Source organism: Tachypleus tridentatus, chromosome 4, assembly GCF_004210375.1.
Source record: "Tachypleus tridentatus isolate NWPU-2018 chromosome 4, ASM421037v1, whole genome shotgun sequence".
Taxonomy (NCBI): domain Eukaryota; kingdom Metazoa; phylum Arthropoda; class Merostomata; order Xiphosura; family Limulidae; genus Tachypleus; species Tachypleus tridentatus.
This window is the reverse complement of record NC_134828.1, coordinates 106777583-106803153: the sequence shown is the minus strand read 5'-3', so window position 1 is coordinate 106803153 and position 25571 is coordinate 106777583. Positions and strand designations below refer to the sequence as shown.

Genomic DNA, 25571 nt, shown 5'->3' with positions numbered 1-25571 from the left:
TTCCACTGTTTTTAGGTTTATCACTCTCGGGAAATAGATTTTGTTTTCAGAATTAGACAGTGTTTTTGGTGATGGTGGCACTGTCAACCTGACTTGTGTTTTTAACTTTTTAAAGGCCGTTTGCCATTTTAATTCTGTATAAGATTTTTATTTGAATTCTTGCCATTGATTTGTTTTAACGTTTTGTTTTACGCATTGTAATAATTTTACTCTTGTTTCCTGCCGTTGTTTGATGCAGATAGCCTAGTTGCTTTGTGCCAAAAAAATAACTAACCAACTTGCAGAATTCTGTCTATGCTCGATTATTTTGCAAATTAAATTTTTCTTTTAACTCTCTCAGCATAAGCCCATGTAAAGTACAAGCTGGTGACAACAGTATTTGTGAAACTATATATACTGTAACTCTGAGCATTCACAGTATAGCAGCATGAAAATTGTTAAGATTTTATTAAACATTTCAGGTATATTGTACATAAAGAGTAAGATTTTTTAAATTTAGTATTTCTACTAAAAATTTGTTTCTGAATTTCTTTTAGCCAGTTTCAGTCAGACTGAGTGATTTGAGTGCGAGGTGATTTTCATATTGTGTTAAAATTGTAATAAGTTAATGTAATGGGTAATGAAGCAAAATTTGGGTTCTGTTAAAAATTAACCTTTCAAACATGGATTTGAAAAAATACATAATTCATTAAGATATAAGTTATATCTAAGTAGAGTTTAGCTCTATTGTGCTGTATAACGTCAAATTTAAGAAATACTTTTTTGCATTTTGCTGAACTGAAAATTAGAATGTCTTAAATTCGAGGTATTTTTCACTCTTCAAAATTTTCAAAGATCATTTTCCTTGAATAACAAAGATTTTTGAAAAAAATCTACATTAGCATTAAGCAAAACTTAGTTCAGAAAGACAAAAAAATGTACAAATTGTCAAATTTGCTGATGTCAGTGCCTCTAGTGGTGTAGTTGGATATCACTGTACTCAGTCTCTGACTTTACTGTTTAGACAATATTTTATATTTTTTATTTTTATTGTATTTTTCACCCATGAAAAAGTGCTTCACATATGATGTCATATTGGATAAGAAAAATTTATTTTGTGTGCTGAACAGATTTGGAATTATGGAGCTCGTAAAAAGTATATAGTGAGTGAAGCAAATGTACGTCATTGGTGTGATATGAAAACCAAGTTGTTTTCTGTGAAGAAAAATAGAAAATTATTTTCTGGCCCAAGAAAAGGAAGACATTCTGAAATTGATGTGGCTGTTTTAATGTGTTTCAGAGAGTTATGAAATAAAGGACTGTCTGTAATGAGAGAAGTCTTAATGTCAAAAACAAAAGAATGTGCTGGAAGTAGTGTTTTTATCAAGGATAGTCACAGCTGGTGTGAGAAATGTATGAAAATAGAAGGTTTATTATCAAGGTGAAGGACAACAATGAGTAAAAAATTGCCATCAGATTTGATGCTGAAGATGGAACACAAGATGACAATTTTTGAAATAATAGTGAATTAAGTGATGAATATGCTTCAACTTCAGAATGTAACAGTGAGTCAGGAGAAACATTGGAGTAGCATTCTGATTAAATAAAGCAGGAAGAAACATTCATTTAATTATAATATTACATTTCCTGTACTTTATTATATTTCATTTTGAATACATTAACATTTTTTATTAAAACATATTTACTCCTTTATGATTATTATCCAAATTTCTTTTATCCTGAAAATCAGTTTTTAAAAATGGGATTTGTCTTAAATTCCAAGTAATGCAGTGTACATAGATTAAAAAAACAACCAGTTACTGCTGTTGAGGTTGAAACAGCTTTATCACCAACAGAAGTTGGTTGTAACTGAATGAATGTTGCCCATCATTTGGAAACTTGTACTTTGTATCAAGCTATTTCTGTTGGTTATAAACATGAATGAGAAATAATAAGTACTTGTGGTTTGGAAATCTTACCATAGTTATTGAATGTAGGTGTGGCTTTGTCATGGGTTGCTAAGATGTATTTCTTTGTTTAGTAGACTGAACCAAAGAACGTTGAAACAAGCATATGTAAATAACATAATAAAGGCAGTCTGTGTTTAGACATATATATGCAGTCCAGATCTACTGTTATTCGGTGTACAAAAATTAAGAGTTAAGAATTCTGAATGTTTGTAAGTCATATGGCAATAACACTGGAGTTTAAGTATATTATTTATCTCTTTTGAAATAATGAAATTATTTAAAAAACTTTGTATAAACTTGGTATACCTTGTGGTATAAAACTTGGAATTACAAACTGCGTATAAAATTACTTTTATTGACAAAATTTGAGAGTAAAGTTTAACAGTTTAAATGTAATGTTATAAAACATTGTATCTTACATAAAGCTGTAGAAATTGTTAATAGGTTCATAATATCTGCTTGACTTGTTATTTATTAGATGTTTGTTGAAAAATTCATCAGTTAATTTCCAAAAAAATAGTGATGAATAAATTTAAAATGTGCAGTCAACCAATTATCTTGGAACATAGTGTGTACAAACTATGGTTGTCTAGTGGGCTGTATATTATATCAATACATGTGTTATTTCAATAAGGGGATCTTCATTGCATTTGTTTTTAAGCAAAAAAGACTGACTGCATTTCATTGTTGGCAAAAATGTTATTGGTTTTGTTGCATTGGGTGCACCTGATACAATAAGAGGACTCGGATGTGCTAAGTAGCCATAGGGTTTCTTTCCACTTGATTCTACCATTCCATGTCATTTTAATGAACACAAGAAAAGATCACCACTGAAGTGACACTTTTTACAGTTTCCATTTTCATTTATTCATCATAGCACAATAAGATTATGCATGTTTACAGTACAGATGTGAATAAAAGTAAGAGAAATTCAAGAAGAGACTTGAACATCAACATTCAAATGTGTTATTCTGTTTGTTAATTTTTATGGTTTCATATTTGAAATATTTCATTCAGTCAGTTACAGTGAATGACCCTTTTTTGTGAATTTTCTTCATGAAAGACAATTTGCCGTACGTGAAGACTCGCAAATCGATGTTGATACCAATATGAAATTTTAGGAATTGCGAAAAATGAATAATTTTTCTGTAATGTTCTCTTGAAAAGAACCATTTTATATCTATATTTTAACTTTTCTGTTTTGCAGTTAGTTATTTGGGAGATGCAAAACATCAGAGGCAGACATTTGGGTATTATATATATGTTTAATACCTGATGCTTAATGTTATTAATGTGTCAATATACCTTGTCAGTGTGATGCTCTTTCTGTCAATGTTGTTTTATGTAATAAATCACATACTTTTTTTCTAAAAATCTTTTTTCTTTTTTGTTATATGATATACGTATTTCTCTCATAAATATTGCAATTTTTATAGCATTTTTAATCAGTCATACTCTAGTTGTTCTAATAATGTTCATATTATATTGAACCTTCCTTAACCTGTTGACTGCCAAGTATTTCAGCTGCTATGGCAGCTCCTATGCCACATTTTGTTCAGCAAAATTGAGTAATAAGCAACAAATACTATTTTTTCTCTAGGTAGGACAAATGCATGTATGTTGCTGACATCTAGCATTGAAGTTGGGTATTATTGAGAACGAATTATCTTGTCTGTGGCACTGTGTTACCGATTGGCATGGACGAGTTATCTCGTCTATGGCGCTGAACAGGTTAAAGGAATACTTGAAAGATTCATCTTAGTATTTAGTAATGTTTAGTTAACTCTGTTAAATTTGTTTATTTAAAGCCGAACACCAGTACAGCAGTAAGTCTACGTATTTACAATGCTAAAATCAGGGGTTTGATTCCCCTTTGTGGTCTCAGCAGATAGCTGATGTGGCTTTGCTGAAAGAAAACACACATACTCTTTTAGTGTGAACACCACAGGCAGATGTTTGCAAGAAGTTCTCTACTCTTTTCACCTGGAATATTCTTGGCAAATGCAGTATTTATAGTTTTCTTTCTTGCATCCCTAGTGTATTAAATGAAATTTATTATTCAGACAAACCTTAAAAATTAAAGTTGTGGAAAACTTCCTTGTCTGCAACAAGTCATTAACTGAAATATTTTACAAATGTTTAAATACTTTACTTAAATAGCTGCAGGTGTGGTTTACAATGTAATTTTTTATTAGTTTCATTTGCTATTGAAGTTTTAATGGCAGGTTAGTCTTTTCCAAATGTACTTAACTTAATCCTAAATGAGAAGGTGGTTAATATAATTTTAGTTGCTACAAGCATTGAATTTTGGATTATGTGAAACTTAAACAACATTTTTATTCTTGAATAAGTAAAACAATGATCATCTATTTGGTAGTTTACTTAGAGTTTAAAACATTCTTAAAAAAATGTTATGTCTGTCCTTCCATCCACTAGTTTTTGTAAGATTTTCAGAATATAGCATATTTCAGGGTAGGGGAATGGAGTATAAACTATAGCCTATGTACTTGAAACTTTTTTCACAAATGTCACAATTCTGTTATCAGGGCAGATTATGGATTATTTTCTTATAAAATTAAGAACACAAACTTTGCATTAAAACTCAATTTATTAACTATGTTTGATGCCAGGATCATTTGTATATACTTATAAAGTAGTTTAATTAAATACTGAATGTAAGTCTGTGAAAGGTCTTCACACTTTGACCTATTCATTGTGAGAGGATTAAAAGATTTTGTGTGACCCCTGTAAAATTGCAAGAAAGGTAAAAAATTCATATCTTTCCACTTCAGTCTCTGCAAGTTGTGTTAAGGTATGTGTGCAAAATTCTCTTCTGGATTGGTCAAAATATAAATATATCAGGTTAAAATCTCTAACTTTGCAATATTTTGTACATTTAACCTTTTTTTATATAAAATCAGAAGAAACTTAAAATTCTAAATCAGTGTGCTATAATATTTTGTTTCAATTTGTCCTTTTACCACATTTCATTTGGATTAATGGAAATATAAGAGAATTGCAGGCTGTATTTGTTTTTTATTATGTTACACCTTTGATTCACACTAAATTGAAACGAGGACCTAAATAAAAAACATTGAAAAGGTAGTATGTTTATTAAATGAGGATATATGCCCTCCAAGTTTTTCAGTATGGCCAGGAGGTTAAGATGCTCGACTCGTAATCTAAGGGTCGCGAATTTCAATCCTGGTCGCACCAAACATGCTTGCCCTTTCAGCCGTGGGGGCTTTATAATGTGACTTTTCAATTCCACTGTTTGTTGGTAAAAGAGTAGCTCAAGAGTTGGCAGTGAGTGATGACTAGCTGCCTTCCCTCTCGTCTTACACTGGTAAATTAGGGATGGCCAGAGCAGATAGCCCTTGTGTAGCTTTGTGCGAAATTCAAAACAAATAGTTTTTCAATATCATCAATACAGAAATAAAAGAGAAAAAAGAAGAAGAAATAGACATAGTAATTACAATGTGTAATTATAATTTGTGGGCACTGTGTGCATGTTATTTATACTTTTCCAACCTACTGTGCTTTCTACTTTAATGCAACCTATCATCATTTTGAAGACCAAAACAAAGAATATAAAGCTAATTTTTAGACAAACAAATTTGTAGACCTTTCACTTTTGAAAAATTTTTCATTCTCTCTCATTGGCATAGAAGTACTGTACATAAACATGCAATGAAAGTTGGTCACTTATTTTTACTTGCATAATAATTAAAATACTGTTACCAATGCTATTGACTAATCTTCTTATGTGTAGCTCTTTCCTTTATCCATAGGAATGGCTAGAGTCTTGTTATTTTTATAAGTTAGTTGTTTCTTTTCTATTTATGTACATTTAAAGTTTCCTGCAATAAAACTTTGGATCTTGTTCTTTGTATTAGTTTATTTTTTAGTCATTGTTTTCTTACAATGTCATTTTTTATAATTTCCTATTATTTCTAGTTTTAATATTGCATGACTAAGTATAAAGTGTGTTGCAGCTTAATCTCAAATTAGTAAGTGGCATACTTGATGAAATTACAATATGGATTGGGCATTTTCATATAATTTATATGATTTGACCACTGACCTGTTTCTTGTTTATGTATGCTCTTTTTTTAAATCAGTCCAGAATTTTGTTTATGTATCATTTAGATCTTCATGTACCATAATTTTCTGAATATACCCTAGAATATGGTAAACACCTTAATTGTTATGAACAAGTCAAATTTGCTTTATCAACATAAATATGTACCTAGAGATTTGCCATACAGCAGTCAAAGTAACCTTTTGATAACAAGAGTAGTAGGTATCTGTATAATCTCTAATTGCATGTTTGCTTTAGCATTTGCTCTGTTTGCAATCAGGACTGGCAAATAAATGTTCTCAAAAACCCATTTACAGCCTGTTTTTATTAAGTCTGATTTTTTGCAACATGTTTTATAGAGTGAGATATGTGTAGTTTCTTTTGAAACATTTCCTCTCTGTGCACTTGTAAAGAGGGCAGTTTTAATTTTATGGGATTAATTTTAAAAAGTCACCATAAAGTCAGAGATTATTACATAATAGCCATATTGGTTGTTTATTGACATTTGTTCAGTGCTTAAAGAGAATGGGGCTGTTTTGATTTCATGAGATTGAATTAAAAAATAAACTTATGACAGAAAATATTTTAACTGTTATGTATGGGCTCAGTCTATTTGACTGATGTCATGACCCCAAGTTGGCCTTCGGTTTTCATACTATAACTTTAACTATGTTTCACGTATCTTCATGCCTTTAGAAAACATACAAATCTTTTGTTGACAAGAAGTTCTAATTTAAACAAAGTAGTGTTTAACCCTTTCTCCACGGACATTTTTTCCCTGTTCATGACAAAAGGTTTAAGTAAGTTACATTCAAAACTTCAACTTCTTTTTCTTCATGAAATATCAATAAATACAACATAAAAACATAGCTAGTCTATATTTTAATAGTATTCAAGTTCTAACTTCTTACTTTTATAAAGCAATATTAAAAATAAATCCTCAAATTTCCTTAGTGTGAAAATTGTTAAATTTTTTCTCTTGGCAACCCATCTTCTCCAATTTATTGAAACTCCTAGAAGTACAAAGTTTTAGGTAAATTACTTATAATAATATTGTAACTGTTTTTGCAAAGCATGATTTTGTATTCTTTAATCGTATTTGGTCACTGAGCTATGAAAGAGACAGACCCCTCTTACCTCACCCACATGTCACATCCTGTCTTTTTAAAATTACCAATAGTTTTATTTGACATTTAACACTATATTATTTATAACCAATAGATAACCAAGATTATACTCTATTAAATGATATATTATGCTGTTTTCTGTAATGAGAATTATCAGTTTTACTTTCAATTCAAGATTGGTTCACATGGAAAACACATCAGTGAGTTTAAATGAAATTTTAAGGGCTGTTGTTGCATAGTAGTTAGAAAATCAGAAAAGTTGTGGTAGTTATGGGACATTGTTTGATTTTTTGTAAGTTCTTATTTTATATTTTTTGGTACATTATTCAATTAAATAAAAAATAATTTAGTGTAGTACTACCATTACTATAAAAAAAAAGGTAGAATGAAAAGACAGGTAAATACGTGTTCTTGTTTTTTGTGTGTATTCTTTATTATTATAAAGATAAACAAGATAGAAGATTATGGTTTAGATTTGGTGAAATAAGTATTACTACTACTGATAATAGAATTTTCATGAGGTATGCTTGCTAGTAGCTGGAGCATAAGGTAATTCAATAGAATAGTTATGAGGTGCACATTTGTTAAGTGATTTACGACTTATAATTGTGTGAATACAGGGCTCACAGGGCAATAAAACAATAAAATATAAGTACAAAAAAATGTTTGAGCATAAAGCTATTTAGGAAAAACAAATATTATTATTTGAAGAAGAAAAAGGTAACTTAGATTCTGTTCAATTTTTATTTTTTCTTTAGGTGTTGTGAGATTAGTCAAATTGAACAACCTTTTACAAAGTTAGGGTAGAGAAAATAAAAGATAAAAAATAAAGTTTTACTCTAAAACATTTGAAATGTATTTGAGGTTTTAGATATTGTGCAAATGAAATTCAAGATCTTTGAGGAGAAGAAAAGTATTTTTAATCATGACATGGAAATCATTTATCACTTGGACTGGTATATAGAAATATTATATATATTCATGGACAAATCTTTATTTCATCAAAAACCACATTTTTTTGTGTATTTTAGACTAGTTTGTGAAGGTACACAGTATATTAAAAGTTATGGTGTGGAAGCAACAAAGAGTACAAAATCTCAATCTGACTGACCTTGTAGAAAAAGTCAGCATGGGTTTGACCCATGGATAGACCACGTAACCATTTTGTATTCGTTATTACGATAACTTTTATATTACTCGGCTTCTCTTTATGAAATTTTGCAAATTAGTAGTAAACATAAAGCTTTCACATATGCAAAATATCAGATTTTTAAGTAATGTTTTTCTCATACCTTTTCCTTTTTGAATGTTGACTATCCAACATACAAAGTAATTTTCATTTTAATATCAAAAATACTTTTATGCATTAGAAATTTTCAACTTTCACGTGCAAAATCTTTATAATCTCTAGATAATTCAAAAACGTTTTTTAAGAAAAACTTCTGTATTTTATTTTTTATTTTCACTATTAATTCTTTATACTGGTTTGGTCAGTTTGACCAACTTCATAACCACCATAAAAATTAGGAAATAAATATAAATTATCCTTTTTTATGTTCCAGAATGACTATACTTTATAACACAAACAAAATAACACAATGACATAGTGCACGTGCACTTGTTACCCTATCCAGTAATATAAAACTGAACTTTACATTATAATCTGTCTTGGCTGTGTTTTAGTTGGACTATAATTTTGTGAAATACTGACATTTTAGTTATAATACATTATTTATGTATATAGCTTAGTTTTATTTATGCATTTTGAAATAACCAAAAATCATAAAGTACTATAGCAGTACCATAGAATTCCACTATAAAATATTGAGCATAGTAACTAATTTGTATTTGAGTCTAAAAACATGTGTAATTTCAAGATAACTTTACCTTATCACTTGTAATCTAACATGAAAACAGTTTACCTCTCATATGTAAAAATGGCTCCTTTGGGTTGAAATTTCAACTTTCTTTGGTCATCGTCAGGTTAGTGGACACACTGAAGTCCCAAGGTAAGCAACCTATAGCTCCTTAATATGGAAGGAAGGCTCAACACTCGCTGGTTGAGGAATAACTTTTGGAATATATTCATCAGTGCTGAGCAAGTGGATGCACTGTCAGTCGCATGGTATTTGGTTTGAAGGCCCTTCACCTTGCAAAACATTTGGATCCCAGTACCACATTTAATGTATTTCCAAAGTGGTGCTACCTCTTCATGCAAAGACATGATACACTCATACATTGGTGCACTTAAGCTATGAAATACATGTCTCATTATTTTGAAGAGAAACTACTCATGTACCAGTGTCGCATCATACAGTTGTAAAAGAAACAGTACAGATCAGACACCCCTCATCTTTGACATTCTGTCTGGTCAAAATGTACTTATCAAAGGAGTAAACAATCATCGATCTTTGGATCAACTGACAACAAGAAGAATCACTTAACAATCATTCTCAGAGCACATGGAGATGAAACATGTCATTATATATGAAAAAAATAGCTCAAAGAATGTAGTATGGCCACAAGGTGTGATTGTCCATACATTTGAAAAATGCTGGATAAATGAAAGTACAACTAAAGAGTGGTTGCATATCATGTGGTGCAGATTCCTCTTACAGGAACGTTGTATGCTGATCTTCAATGCTGTCGGGTGTCATAAAATGATATGCATTAAGGATATCCAGGATGAGAATTACATATATCTTGACAACATTCCTTGGGGTATGGTTTGTTATTTCAATGTGATGGATGTCAGTTGCAGTCAACTAATTAAACAGCAAATGTGGAATGAGTGATTGTTCTCTAGAGCCGTTGTGTTTACACCATGAAATAACCGTCTATTATACACACCCTAACTACTAGATGAATTTTTATGAAGAAAATGCATATTATATTTGAAAAATTATAGTCAATAATATTTTAATTCCTTTTATTCATAATAGTTAAATTCTCACAAGAAATTGAGTGAATAATTTTTACTTTTTACATGGGGCTTTTGTGGTGACTGTGCATCAAGTTCTTGTTATAATAATTTCATTAAAATGTTATCTTCATTAAGAGATTAAATGTTATATTACCTTTTTATGTAAAAGTGTGACCTAGTTTTACATAATCCTTGTTTCAAAACATGCCATTTCATTAACATTGCTGTAACAAGCTAAAAAACAAGCTTTCATGTAATTATCAGTGTTCCCAGCCTTTATCTTTTGAGCTAATATACAGTAAAAATTACATAAGAACTGAGTCTTTCAAAAATTGGTATTAAATTTATTGTTCTTTCAATATATTGATAACATGAGAATTTCAAAACAGGTGATAGAAAAAAACTTGGAATGTCATGGAAAATGGGTAATCATAAAGCTGGACCAATAAGATGCAATTTATGTCCTTTAGTTGTGTAAAATAATTTTAATCACATTAATATTCAAATACTATGCATTTGTGTTATTTTTCAACATATTCATTAATTACCCATTTTTAACCAGATAGCTGGGTAACAATTGTTAGTATGGTCACATAATGCATTATACTTATTTCATTGAAGTTTTAATTAGAGACAGTTACTTTCAAGGACACAGTGATAAAGAAAATGAAGCAGGAGACAAAGCAGTTCAGCATGACAATTACTATAGTTTAATAATTCTTGCTTGTTATTTCATTTTATTCATTTAGAGTTTTGAACTGTTCATTTGACTGTTCAGGGTAAAGAACTGCAAACAATATTGCTTCCCCAGTATTTTTTATTAAATACCAAAGTTTTTCAATCATAAATTTGAAAATAATAGAATAAACATTAGCTTTACAAATGTTCTGGATTTGCCCTACATCAAAAAGATGAGAAACTTAACTTTGAGTGAATCAAAACCAGTGAAGTTGTGTCTTCATTGAGAATTAATACGAATAATGGTCAGGTCTGTATTTTATTTTTTATAATAAAGTGCTCAAACAAACATCATGCCCAACATGCCAGTAATGAATTGACTTGAACGTTTTTTTCTTTGTTTTTATGTTGTATCTGCCCAACTTACTATATTTTTTTATATTTTACACACAATGTAAACCTAGGTAATCTTTGGTTTAACTGGCATTTTGACTGATTACTATCCCTGTAACTTAACAGCTAATTTCCCAAGCCCAACCAATCATTCTCATGGAAATAAAATTCTGTAATTAAGTTGTTACTCAGTTTTTATGTAAATACTTCAATCATATGTTTCAGTTTTGTTTTGGAAATGGCTATTTTTAAGTTTAGGTTCCTATTAAGCTTAATAATTGTGACAAATAAATTCATTGTGGAAGTAAGTTTTGTGTTTTATAAATAACAAAAACACATGAATTAGTTAGTTATTGGGAGTGTGTTTTTAACCCAACATTTTATATCTCCTTCTGTGTAACTTACAGCTGTATTTGAGGTATGTGCTGTTACACATACAATTATGTTGTTTGTAATTATATATTAATTTCATTACCTTATAAAATATATTTAATTTCATTTTCACGTGATCTCAACATTTAACTGTAATGATCCCAGTAAACAAAGAAAAGAATTTGTCATTTGGTCAAACTGTTCTTCTACAGGTTTTATTAATTATTGAAAATACCAGATTTCTTTCTCTGAAAAGATAATTTTTTTTCTGAGCTTAGTTTCATGTTTTATAATTTAGAACTCATCCACAGAGTTAAATAGTGATCAAACATTAAAAAGTATAAAAATTATTGTATATGAAATTTATTATTCAACTTTATTGGGCTGTACAGAATGGTACTTATTTTTTTACTGTTTGGTCCATGGCCAGGTGGTTAAGGCACTCAACTCGTAATCCGAGGGTTGCAGGTACGAATCCCCGTCACACTAGATATGTTCAGCCGTGGGGGCATTATAATGTGACAGTCAATCCCACTATTTGCTTGTAAAAGAGTAGAGCAAGAGTTGGCAGTGGGTAGTGATGATTAGCGCTCTTCCCTCTAATTTTAAACTCCTAAATTAGGGATGGCTTGCAGATGGCCTCTGTGTAGTTTTGCACAAAATTTAAAAAACAAACAAAGAAGTAAACAAACATTAATGTTCCAAGTACTGAAAATAACCTTCAATTTGTGTACTTTAAAATATTTCAGTGCAATTAATTTGAAAGAATTCAGATAGAAATATCTCATGCACATAACAGCTTATAAGAGCTTGTATTTTTCAGAGGAGTTCCTGTTATCATCCCAGCAGATATCTCAGCTGACACCACTAGAAGTGGATATTCTGTTTCAGTTAGCTGGGTTTGTTTGTCAACAGACTGGGTGAGAACAATTGTATTTTGTATTTAAAGCATCTTCATGTGATATTTCTGGAGATGTTTGTACTGCTTCAACACTGATTACGAATTGAAATGTGATATGTTTTTCTTACAGACATTCAGCAGTATATTTTGTGTTAAATTCACAAAATTCTTTTTTCTTTTGTAGTTCTTCAAGTTGAAACATAGCATTACTAAAGCATATTGCTAATTTTAACATACCTCAGAAATTGCCAACTTCTGATGATTGATGGTGGTTTTTGTACTTACCTGTTAGTCTTCTTGGCGAGTTATGATTATTACAGTTAGGCCACAGAAAGTCCTTTACAACTTGAATTACTGTAATTTTTCTCTTGACATTGTAGACTAGATGTAAACATTGGTTTTATGCTGTTTGTTTGTTTTTTAACTTTGTTTTGTTTTACTTTAATTTCCTTTTATGAATTTTATTAAATTTACTTTTAACTTTTTACCAGATGTTTGGCACAGATAGCCTAGCTGCTTTGTGCCATAAAACGCTAAATCGACCAACCAACCAACTAACCTCAGAAATTTGGTTATTTGAAGATCAAACATCTTGTCTGAGTATCTTGCAGGAGTAACAAATAACATGATTTTTAATTAGCATGCTGAATTATTCTTGTCAGCACATTAGGCAGTAGGTGAAGGTAGATTTGCCCATGATCTTCACTGTCCATTGGCTGTTTTAATGGACATTAATCACTGTTTTCACATGTCAGAAACTGTAGAGTTTATTTGAAACAGCATTGGTGCTTTAGAGAGCAGGTTTTTGTAGGTGCTTTCATAGGCATCGATAGATCTTTACGTAGGTATTATCTTAAATTACAAGATACTTTACCAGATATTTGTTATTGGTTTTTTAGTAGATAATTTAACAGGCGTGGGGTTTACCTTAGAATTTTAAGATAGGTCTACATTGACATTTTACTGGTTTGGTATATGATTTACTGTCACTAATTTACAGTGAATTACTTTGATATTTCAGTTAGATTAATTAAAACTCATAAATCTCTTATTTCTCATTATGATTAGACTTTTGTTTGTAGTTTTACTTTTGGACAGTGTTGCAAATTTCCAGTGATTATACATTTAACTTTATTTGTAAGGATGAGTGGGTATACTCTTGAGTAAGTATAAGTTCACCTGTGAGCAAGTTGTTTGTTTGTATTTCGCATTATTTTTTGTTATTTTGTACTGGAGTTAAATCAATAAATTTGTGTTAACTTGGCACTGTATTTTAAGATGTATACTGTTGTTGGTTACAACATGCTTGCTTGTTTATTTAAGGAAGCCTTTTATACTTTGCTTGTCACTCTGTTTTCTTTGTTTTATACCCACAAAATCATTTGCTTTTTTGTAAGTTGTAATATTACTTTAAATTGCTGTTTGTACTGTAAACAAGTTTATTTATCAAACCTTTGTATTATGTGTGAAAGTTTTGTCTTGTTTGTTGTGGCTCAATCCTTGTGCAATTCAGAAAATTATGCCTGCATATATAAGGTCCATAAAATTTATTTCACCAAGCCTGAACTTCTCTGCTTTAACAGGCATCCATCAGATACCATAGTGTTGTGGTTTTATTAGAAATAAATTGTACTGATGCTGTACATTTGTTTTGAAGTTTCTGAGCACAAGAGGATCTTCAAGCATATGAGTACGTTTAATTTTACAACATGTCCCAGTTTTGCTTTCAGGGAAGAATGTCACTTGACAGTGTTGTAGACATACACCTTTTCTTGGGTGTCTGGATTTGTTAACATTCAGAATGAATTAGCTACTGTTTCAGTGAGTAATTATGATAATTAGTTGATCTTGTGTGCAAGATACAGCTTTATTGTCATTTTTTTAAGGGAAATTTAGTTTCATTATCAGAAGTGCTCTGTCTCTTTGTCTCAGGAGTCCAAAAGTAGTTTGAATTAATGCAGTTTCTTTAAGAAATAGCTTCATAGATTTAAGTTGGAATTTTTGTTGTAAAATATGTACCATTTACAAATCTTTATGAAGTAGTTCTGGTTAGATTAGTTATTTTGAATTAGTTATTGCATATTAAAATTTTCACTATCAGTGTGTGTGTGTGTGATGTTTGTCTTTGTTCAGTTCTTAGAATTTTTTAATCAGAATATTTTTTCACCATGTTTAAGTAGAAAGTTTTGGGTAATCTTTGTTTATAATTCTCATAATTTGACATCAGAAAATTGTTTCTAAAGTAATTTTTTTTTCAGGCGTATTACTTTTGCCGATCTAGAAAAAATTGCTCCATTAAGATATGCCAAAGTTTTGTCATCTCGCATTGCCGATATGAAGGCAGTTGAGGTAGGTAGATTGAAACTAAAAGATTTATGGCATACGTAACAGAACAAAAACTTGCATGTTTGTGGCATGGATAGAGAATTTAATATTTTGAAGGAAATAGAATAATCATTCCAAGTTACCTCTTTTTACAGTTATGAATATTATTCGATTGCCAGAGTTTCTTCCTCTGCTCATCTGGGTATAGGTCTGATTTTTTCTTGCTTGTTCCAGTCTTTTATACCCCACGTAATTGCTCTTAATAATATTTGTCTTGTGACATTCTTCACCGCTGTCATTGCACCTTCTATTCTTGCACTATTTGTAAGCACCTCATTTAGATATTTACCACTTTTTCTCAAAAAAGCATCACTAACAGGTTTCCCAGTGCACTGATCATTTAGAGAGAACTTGTGCATTCTCAGTATTACCTAGTTTATTTTTGTAAAAAGACAAACAAAAAACTGATTGGCAAGCTGATTTATGGTAGAAATTCTTGTATTATTTTTGACATGGAGGCAAATTAAGTCTTTTATATCCCATCTCTGATATCTGTTATTGAACAGTAAGTGGAAAGAGGGAGAGTCCACCTCTGTTGTTACTGTAAGTGATCCATGGTTCCATGGTGTTATTTTCAGGTACCTCTGAGGCTGCAAATTAGTTTGATCCTTGAAATTCTGGAGAGAATTTAGATTCAGTTTCTCCTGCTTTTCAGATACCCTGTGGAACAGTATTGAGATTATGAATTTTCAATGCTGGAACCCAGCATGTGATTCCCAACAGTGGACACAGTAGATATTCAATGTTGCCTTACTTTAACAAAAAAACCTTATCTGACTAAACTTTGTTCCAATCAGCTGTAATCAGCACAGTCTTTAAAAATGGGGGATCACTTTTGGGATAAGCTGCCTTTAATTTGTTTTCATCAATTGATTCATCAAGAGTGATATTTTGGGTCTGTCCCTTGTTGCTTTTGAGCCTGCATCTTACATTGATGGCTGAAAGGTCTGAGCAAGTATTTACTTTTATCTCTATCCAAGGGGCATGGATTTGTGCAGGGATATTACTTGTCAATTATGTAAAGGGGCAGTTATGCCTTATCTGATGCAGTTGTCAGAACCTCGTCATTTAGCCTACTGCCACCAGATGGAAGAAAATAATATGTTAGCTCATTGAATGTATGGGTTCTGTTGTAGAGTTTGTAGTTAACCTCTAAAATACAGCACTTAGTTTTTCCTGTACCACACATTGGAAGAATCAGTCATCAACTTCATTGATGAGAAGTTGGAACCATCATTTGCAGAACATTGCTTTGATTATTGACTTCTATGTTCTTTCTTGTTGCCATTGGTGTCTTAGATTTCATTGGCTCTTGCAGGGGGGTTGTAGTTTTACCTTTATTCAAGAACCTTGACTCCCTGGGCATCACTCAAATCTCATATGCCTTTGGGATTGGGATGATAGCACAAGAGATCCTTTTAATGGTCTTTATGGGACCATGGCATCAGAAACATCAGTTCATTGGATTCTACAGTTTCCCCAGTTAGGATCATTCTTCAGTCTTGAGAGGTTGTTGAGATGCTATAAAATATGGCTTCCTCTACCTCCACTTCATTGTGAGTTTGATCTCTTCACAAATGCCTCACTTCAGTGCCGTTGTGCGTGTACCAACAGTCATGAATTCCAGGGTCTACACACAGATTATGAGTCTTTTCTATACAATGTTTTAGTCCTTCTTGTTCTTCAATAGACAACGCCTCATAGTCTGATCTTATTAAGAGGACAATCATCAAACTTCACTCTAACAATTCTGTCTCCTCATAATTCTGAATGAAAAGTGATCCCATACTGAGTCTTTGGTCAAGCACAGTTTGTTTCATGTTCACCCTGTAATTCCAGAAACAAGTAGATAGTTACCTTGCTCACACAGTTGAGGAGTGACAATGAGTATTCATAACTCAAGACCAGATGAGTTTCTGTCTCAGATTGAGTAAGGCATGTATGCTCTCATTATTCTGAGCCTGGGATGTTTCATTTTGCATTTCTTCAGGTTGAGGAGAAGGTCCAATTACTCTAACTGCAAATGTGAGAAATAGGGATTATGGCCCTATAATTCCAACTCCAAGTAGTGAAGCCTTTGCTCTCTGGTTAGGGCTTGGCCAAAAGTGATGACAAATCATGTAAAATTCCACCCACAATACATGAATTAAGTTCCAGATGAAGAGCATACCTGTTCTGGTTGTCATGTGGTTCCTCAACTGGGGTGCCTATCTTCTGTTGACACGTCCATGATCTATGGATACTGCCCTCACTAGCCTCTCCACCTTATCAGTGTGAGATTATAAATATGTAAGTGTAAATGGAGGTAAGTTTATTTTGGAAGGTTACATTTTCTTAAACTGAAAATGTATATCCAATAATACCTACCTTCTCTAATGTTCTCTCACCCTTTCTTCCTTCTTGCTGAGAGCTGGTATTATAGTCAGTCTTGAGAAAATAACATTATCTGAAAGTGTTTATATACAGTAATAAGAGAGAGGGTGCTTTAATGTAGGTGGAAAGTGCTCTTAATACTAATATTAAGTAATGTATAAAAGATTGGAACAAGCAAGAAAATAATCATACCAATGCTTAGATGGGTAAAGGAAGAAACCCTGAGAGTCGAGCAATAGCTGTAAGTGTAACAGGAGATAAGTGTTTTTGGAAATACAGTTTTAGTTGTAGTAAGTGTTAACTTTTTGTTTAGTGGTACTTATGATATATATTTTATAACGACAGATAAAATAAGTATTTTTTTTTTACAATGTATGAAATATATACATTTCTCTTAATTTATATGTATTTTGAATATACCTTCTTGTCTTATAAGTTGACAGGTTTTAAAATGACCATGTGTCTTTCATTGCATACAAAATTTGCATCCTTTAAAATTATTTGACTCCAGAAAGGCATTATTTAGATATACATTCAGAGTTTAATTTGAATATAATTGTAACGGTCTACAGTGAGAATTGTATGTTTATTAGTGTTTTTAGTTTGAAGTTTGTGAATAAATAGCCAGAGCAATGAATGATAGTTTGTCAAAAATAACAGGAAAGGGATTGCATTAGTTTGTACTACATGTTTTATGTTAAGCTTCAAAAAAGGGTAGTAGGTATATTTTTCACCAGGTGGACGTTTATTCAGCTTAGCAGTTTGTTTGCAGCATGCCTGTATGATGAGCCAGTACTGTTTATACCTTACATTCGTATAATCACGAAAAATTACAATATCACCTAAAATAGTTTGCTGTTTTGATAGATTTTTATTTGACTGATGACCTATTCTTTGGACATCCATTCAAAAGGGACTTGTACTGGATAGTTGACCTTTGTCTTGTATATAAAAGTGGTGGTGATGATTTTCTACTCCCACAAAACTGGTTTCGTGAATACTGAAGCATCTAACATTCAAAATATCATAATTAGTTATAGCAATTGAAGCTTAAATTTATTTATGTATTTCCATTTGAAAGGTACAATAATTTATGTAAGGATATTTAAAGTTAGCAAATTTACAGGTCTTAAAGGTTGTGCATTAGTCTGCAGTTACCAATAATTATTAATCATGTGAAATTTATATCTTTAAGGTGGTTATGTAATTGCTCCAGTAGGTAATAAAAATATACTAAGTACCAACCATGTTAATGATTACAGAAAGAGTTAATTTTCACTGAAACAAAAACTTTAAGATACATTTACAAGTTTTTAGGAATGTATAAGATGAAAAGAAGTATTTCTATTTTTTTCCTTCAGAACATGAAGTTTTGTGTTAAGTTTCATGCAGTTTCATTGGGTAATTTATTTTTACAATCCCCAAATACTGGTATATGAATTCTTTTGACCCAGTCTTAAAAGGGATGCCCCAATATGGCTAGGTGGCTAGACTTGTAAGCTGATAGTCAGGGATTTGAATTCCCATCCCAACAAACATGCTCAGCCTTTCAGCTGTGGGGGTATTGTAATGTCACAGTCAATCTAACTGTTCATTGGTAAAAGAGTAGCCCAAGAGTTGGCAATAGGTAGTAATGACTAGCTGCCTTCTCTCTAGTCTTACATTGCTAAATTAAGGATGGCTGATGCAGATAACCCTTGTGTAGCTTTGTGCAAATTTCCAGAAAGCAAACAAACAATCCTGAAGGGTAAATGCTGCACAAAAAAACCCAAAAACATATATATATATTTCTGCTTTCATACAGCACTGCATTACTTGTTTGTAATGGGTTACAAACCCCATCTGGAAATAATTCATGGCATGCAGAATTCATGTTTTTGTTTTAATTTTATGTTTTCAGAGCCCAGCAGATAGAGGAATTGCCATCCAGATACTTGAAAGCTTGTACAGATTTTTCTTAGGCTCAATTGCAGGAGGTATGTCAGTACAAACTCTGTTATTTTAAAATTTGAATAAAACAGTCATAATTTATGTATGTATTTGTATATATTTATGTAAAGGTGAATCAAATAACATCATAAAAGTAATTGTTTTCATTTGTTCAAGTATAACAACTGTGATTCAGAATACAGGTTCCTAGTATATGGACATAAACTTCATGAGGTAAAACACAAGTTTTCCTTATATTGTATAAAATTTGTTGTTCAAAGGCATGTTGTTATGGATTGTAATGAAGATATGTATGCTATTCTGTTGTAAGAAAACTGTACAGTGAGTTTTTCCCTACACGTAGTGCTCCTGCAACTTTTTGTTCTATATATAATTTTATTGCATAGACTGCTTTTTATGAGAGTATAAGATAATACACACTTTTGTGATGTATCATTCAGCAGGTTGTATTTTTAAACAGAATGACTATTTCCTTCAATATTCAGTAGCAACAGAACTCTTCAGATTTTTTCCCCTCCATTTATTTATTATTCTTCGTCCAAAATAATTATGGCTTTGAAGATATGCTAAAAATTGAGAGAAGCCTATAGATACTAATTTGATTTTATATATGACTCTTCTGAACTGTAAGTAAATACAGTTTTCTTCCACTTTATGTAACTGTTTATTCTTGGTTTAAAAATGTTTGTGTTTATTAGTCAGTTAAATGAGACCATAGATTACAGTCATATTGTTTTATCATGATGTTAAGCTGAAATTTAATACAACTTAATATTGGTGTACAAAAGTCAATAGTATTATAATTTGCTGTACTTTCTTTTAGTCATTTAAAATCTGATAAAAGTTTGAGAATGCACAATAGCATTTCCATTTGAGCTAAATTATAGTTAAAAACACTTTAATTTTTTATATTAAGCTTGAGCAAACTTAAATTGTTTAAATAAAAAGCATTGAAGACTGTCTTTTTCAGTGGAAAAGTATCAGTGTAGCTTTTTTTCTATATTTTTTAAAACCATCAAATTAAAACGTTTTAAATTATTCCATTGCAATTGCTAAACACTTTAATTACAGTAACTTTTCTTTCCAATATAATCAGTGGCTTAAAATTGTTTTGTTCTCCAACAGGAAACAGTTTATAAAGTGTTAAACCAAAACAGCATGCAACGAAAGTCGTTACTCATTAAAAAAAAATGAATTTGTTAATTTTTATGTATGAATTAGGTTTTAAATATATATGAGTAATGAATTAATAAACATAATATTTGATAAGTTGATATTGTGCTATATATTGGTTGGGGTCGAAAACTTAAATTAATAAAGTGACACATCAAACCCAAGAGCATAATCAAGTGCTACACATTAATAGAATGATTGGTAAGTACTTTGATGGAGAGAAACTTTGTATACATATGAGTGCAAATGTTGAGGTGTCTGTTGTTGTAAGTGCAGTTCTCCAACAAGGCTTGTGTTGTCGTATAATCCCACCATTTTGTGTGTGTGTGTGTGTGTGTGTGTTTTGGCTTAAACACTTTTTCCCCTGTAATATTACCAGTACAATTATAGAGCTAAATGATACTGTAGTTCATGTACTTATGTGGCAGTGCTTTGCATAAGATTAAACTAAGCATCACAATATTAGGAATTATTACCTTTAATCTACAGAAGGTTGATTACATTATATTAAAATGATTTTGGAACTTTACCACATCAGTACAGTTCATGTTGCCAAGTCTTGTCAATCTCTGTTTGATTACTGTTGCAATAGTCCTGCAACACATGTTCCATTGCATAATGTTCCATCTTAAGGCTGTTATGCCTAATGTTCTCCACTCCTCCCTACAAGTTTTTCATAATTTATCTAGCTTACAAGGACAATGGTTTTCCATCATCTGTTTCAGTAGTCCAGTCACACAGAAGTCTGTAAGTAGCTTCATCAGTATGTTTTTTTCATTTTCCAGCTGCTTGAGTATGGAATGGTGGAATGTAAGATAAAACTGGAAGCTTTATTTTAGTGAACCTGTACCATATTAGCCTCATTTTTGTACAAAGCACTTACTGCTCTGTGTGATACAAAAGGACCAAAACATTGGTCTGATAGTAAGTAGATTTCATCTTGGTATCTATGTTTACTCTTCTTATCTTTGGCTTACCCCAGATACAAAATTCAATGATGATCACAAATCCCTTTAAATATTATTTTTAAACATGATGTACACTACTTTTGAAAATTTTCTTTAATTAAAAGGTAGAAAATAGCTCAAGACAATATATTATTAAGGTACACCCATACTTCATTGAGTGTCTTCATGTCTTATTATTTACCCTGGCTAGTTGCTGTTATCAGGTTTACATGGACAGTTTTTGCTATTGACCCTACATAAGATGCTTTATTTTGCATACCAGAGCTGGGATACAACTTATTGAAAGTCCCTTTCTGTGTGGTTCCTTAAGGGGATCTGTATCCCTTGTTTTGTGGTTCCATTAAGTGTTAGGGATATACCTTTCTTGGAAATTCTAAATCCCTGATCTGAACACATCTTTGTGATTTGAGTGTATGAATATTATGCATCAGAAAGGACTGTTATACTTCAACAATGTGTCTGGATTACTAGTATCAGAATGTAGTTCTTGTTTTGCAATACCACTGTAAGTCAAAGTATTGGCTGTGAGTATCATATGACTTGTCTATTTGCATATTCAGAATTGTTTTAATATAACGTACTCAGTTCTTTGTACACATCTTCTCAAGGTCTGTTATCCTAGTTAGAACATTAAGCACTTTTAAGCTTACATTCCAGAACTATGGACATGAAGACAGAAGGTGCTGCCAGAACCTGAACAAAGCATATGTTGGCTTGTCAAAAGATAACACTTCAGTTGAGACCCTAATGAAGGATGAAAGTCATTACTGCAAACTAAGGCAAATTCATAATGAAAGGCTAAACCATGTTCCAGTGAATAAACAATGAGTAGGAGTGTGTGCAACAGATTTTAACCTATTTGGTTTGATATTGATTATGAAACTGTTTTGAATCACAGTTTCAATTTGTGATCTTGATCAAAACCTCAGTTTTGAGTCTGATACAATTTTTGAAAGTCACTAGATGGCCTCGATTTTTATACTTGAAACTACTTTGAGTTCAAGCTTCATGTATTTCAACACTGGCAATTGAATTCATTTACACTTTTGCAGTTTAAGTCTGCTCGATATCAAAAAATGATAAAAGCTTTGAGTAATGATATTAAAGTACTAAACATCCTGGTGAACATTTGAAATTTTTTTGCACTTTCCCTAAAACTGAGGAACGGTTTCATGCTCTTTTACCTTTTCAGTGTGTGATGAACCATGAGTTTTATAAAAGCACATCATATAATCTGTATGTCTTTAACTTGTATGCTTGCAATGATATCTTTTATTACTACTTTCTACTATTATATTTATTAACTCAGTCACACCCAAATGGGTCCATCTTACCTTCATGGCCAAAATGCACAAATTAATTTAACAAACCATAGAAGATAGAATTTTTTTTCCATGCATTGTATTTATAAAAAAAGGCTAGAGTTTAAATTTATTCACTAAGAAAAGCTTTTTATTTATTTCTGTATATATATAAATGAAGTAAAAATGGCAATTTTCAAGTTTGGGTTGATTTCAGCATGCTCTTAATGCAATCATTAGTGTTTGTGAATTTCCAGAATATTTTTATGAGCACTATATGTCATCTTAACCCATTTGGAAGAAAATTAAAATAGTTTTGAACAAAATAACACTAATTTAAATTTTGTGATTTAAATCAAATCATGGTTATATAGATTTCAGTTAATAATTTGCTATATTTTGTCTTTGAAAGGTTGTAGACTAATATCTTAACAAATGGGCCCAGCATGGCCAGGTGGTTAAGGAACTCAACTTGTAATCTGAGAGCTGCGGTTTGAATCTCAGACACACCAAACATGCTCGCCCTTTCAGCTGTGGGAGCATTATAGTGTGATGGCCAATTCCACTATTCACTGGTGAAAGAGTAGCCCAGGAGTTAGCAGTGGGTGGTGATGACTAGCTGCCTTCCATCTATTCTTACACTGCTAAATTAGGGACGGCTAGTGCAGATAGCCCTCATGTAGCTTTGCTCAAAACTCATAAAACAAACCAAACAAACAGTCTTAACAAGTAGTGAGGTTGTTTTTAATCATTACATCTGTATAAAACAGTACAACTTTCATTTCAGTGGTGGCTAATGTCAAGATTAAAGCAGTGATAAAAAATTAACTTTGTGATAGATTACTTCAAAAAAAGATGTTTGTAAACAGTTGCACTACAGTTACAGTCATGACTTATTTTTTTCAAAACTTGTGAAAACGTTTGATATTTTTTCTTCATTTAAATTACAATATAGCAGTATGATAGGAAAATAAATGTTTTTAACAGAACAAGTTGAGGTAGGTTTAGTTAATTAACTATACCACAGACTGTATGCAGTTTCATTTTGCTGCCAAGACTGTGGTTAAGTTATGTCTTATTAGCTTAAATAATTTATTTAATGGGCATAGAAAATCACTGAAAAGAAATGTAAATATACAAGTGAATATCAGATAGGTTTAAAATGTATTATATAAATGGAACAGTTTTTACAAAAAGTCAGTGTGCTTATAATTTAGGTTTGGTAAAATACATACTATTTTGTTGTATACCAGTGATTTCACTGATCGTAGTGGATCACTCACTGTGCAGTGTTTTTTGCATAAAAATATAAATTTTATAAAATCAATCTGTGTAAGGAAGTTTTGCAAGAATATGGAAGCACTTAAAAATCAGTTATTCAAATTTACAACAAAGATAAGTGTATTTAGTTTTACATACCATGATGAAATCGTTTTGAAATTTCAAAACTGCAATTTCATAAAAAATATCAAACATAAAAAATAAAGTATTTTATTTGTAGAAGTTGCAAAAACAAATCAGAACAGGCATGTTGAATCAACTAATCTGGGTGTGATAGAGTTTAAATTGACTAGAATTAATGAAATTAATCTCGTTGTCCTTTCTTAAAGAATCAAGAATGTTTTGAATCGAGTAGTATAGTATCATTGCAAGTGTAAGTTAGTTACATACCTGTGTTTTTCATTGATCCTGTATGTTTTTAAGTAGGTACATTTGCTTACCAGTGAATTAATGTGTTGCATTGTGGGAAGTATATTTCAATACTTGACAAGGAGGACATAAGTGCACTTTAAATTATTTTGTGATGTTGAAAAGGGAATAACCTAAGTGTCTTTTGCATACTTTGGTGCAAAAAAAAAAATTGAGTTCAGAACTAAACTCTCTTTATTAAATCAGTACAAGCTAAAAGTTCATACATCTAAAAAAGACTAAAATTTGTTTTGGCAAGTTTTGCCATCTTTGGAAAGCAGTGTATGTAACAATAAAGTGTAATGCTGTGCCTTAACCAGAATATACCAATACAATCAGTGAAGAAACTACAGCAGATACCACTACAGGACTGTTTTCTTGGCCTCAACCATTCAGACTTGTATCTAACCAAATTATTCATCACTAAACAAGCTAGGTAACATAAGTCAGGGAAGCAGAAACTCTGTGGTCATTATATATTTCAAATTAGGACATTTTTTCATTCACTGTTGTTGGCTAGTTTTTTTTTTTTTTCTGGGATCTTCTAATGCCTTGTCACCAACAGTTTTGGAATGATATCAACAAACACTGTGATATGTCAGATTGTGTAGGTCCCAACTAGTGGATAACCTTATAAAGTAATTAAGGATGCACTGAATTGTATGATGAAATCACCACTGGTCAAAATGGGAAATAATTGGATGTGCTTATTAGTCAGAAACACAACTTTATTACCAAGAGATATCTTGTGGCATTCCATTTGAGTCACATCAAAGGAAACAAAGCATCATAAAGATCCCTCTGAGGTATTTTATAAGTATATCATGTGAAGCCCAAATATTAGTAAATCCATTTGGAATCAGATCAGTGTTGTCCTGAAGAAAGATAAGTCAACATTTCGTTTTCTGCAGTTTTCATGTTGAACCTGATGCATCCAGAGTTGGTCTAAATGCTTATGAAACATGGTACTGAAGACCTTTTTTACAAGCTCCCTGTACATTAAAGATAACAGTGAGAGGTAGTGACAAACTAGAGATAATGGAAATAAAATACAAAATTTACCTTAAAAAAGAAAACTTTTGATATTCATTTAAGATGTGCTGGAGATTATGCAAACTGGAGTAAAGTTTAAGTAATATTTACTTACTAAAAATAAAAATCACCTTACTTGTGAATTATTCAGTCTGAGTAAAAGTAGTTGAGAAAATCAAAATTATTATTTTTTAAACTGTATACTTTAAGGAAGGTTCTTGTTAAATTTCAATTAATTTCATCTATTAGTTTTATTTTCAGAATTAAAAATAACAA

General features: G+C 31.3%; 1 protein-coding gene across 2 annotated transcripts in view; it reads left to right on the top strand.

Moving 5' to 3' along the window:
* Positions 1 to 25571, top strand: part of LOC143249850 (electrogenic aspartate/glutamate antiporter Aralar, mitochondrial-like) — an 87548-nt gene that overhangs the window by 19919 nt on the left and 42058 nt on the right. For both annotated transcript variants that reach the window (XM_076500399.1, XM_076500398.1), the window contains 3 exons: positions 12347 to 12443; positions 14683 to 14773; positions 19083 to 19158. In XM_076500399.1, the coding sequence (XP_076356514.1) occupies positions 12347 to 12443; positions 14683 to 14773; positions 19083 to 19158 (264 nt within the window). The remainder of the gene's footprint in view (positions 1 to 12346; positions 12444 to 14682; positions 14774 to 19082; positions 19159 to 25571) is intronic.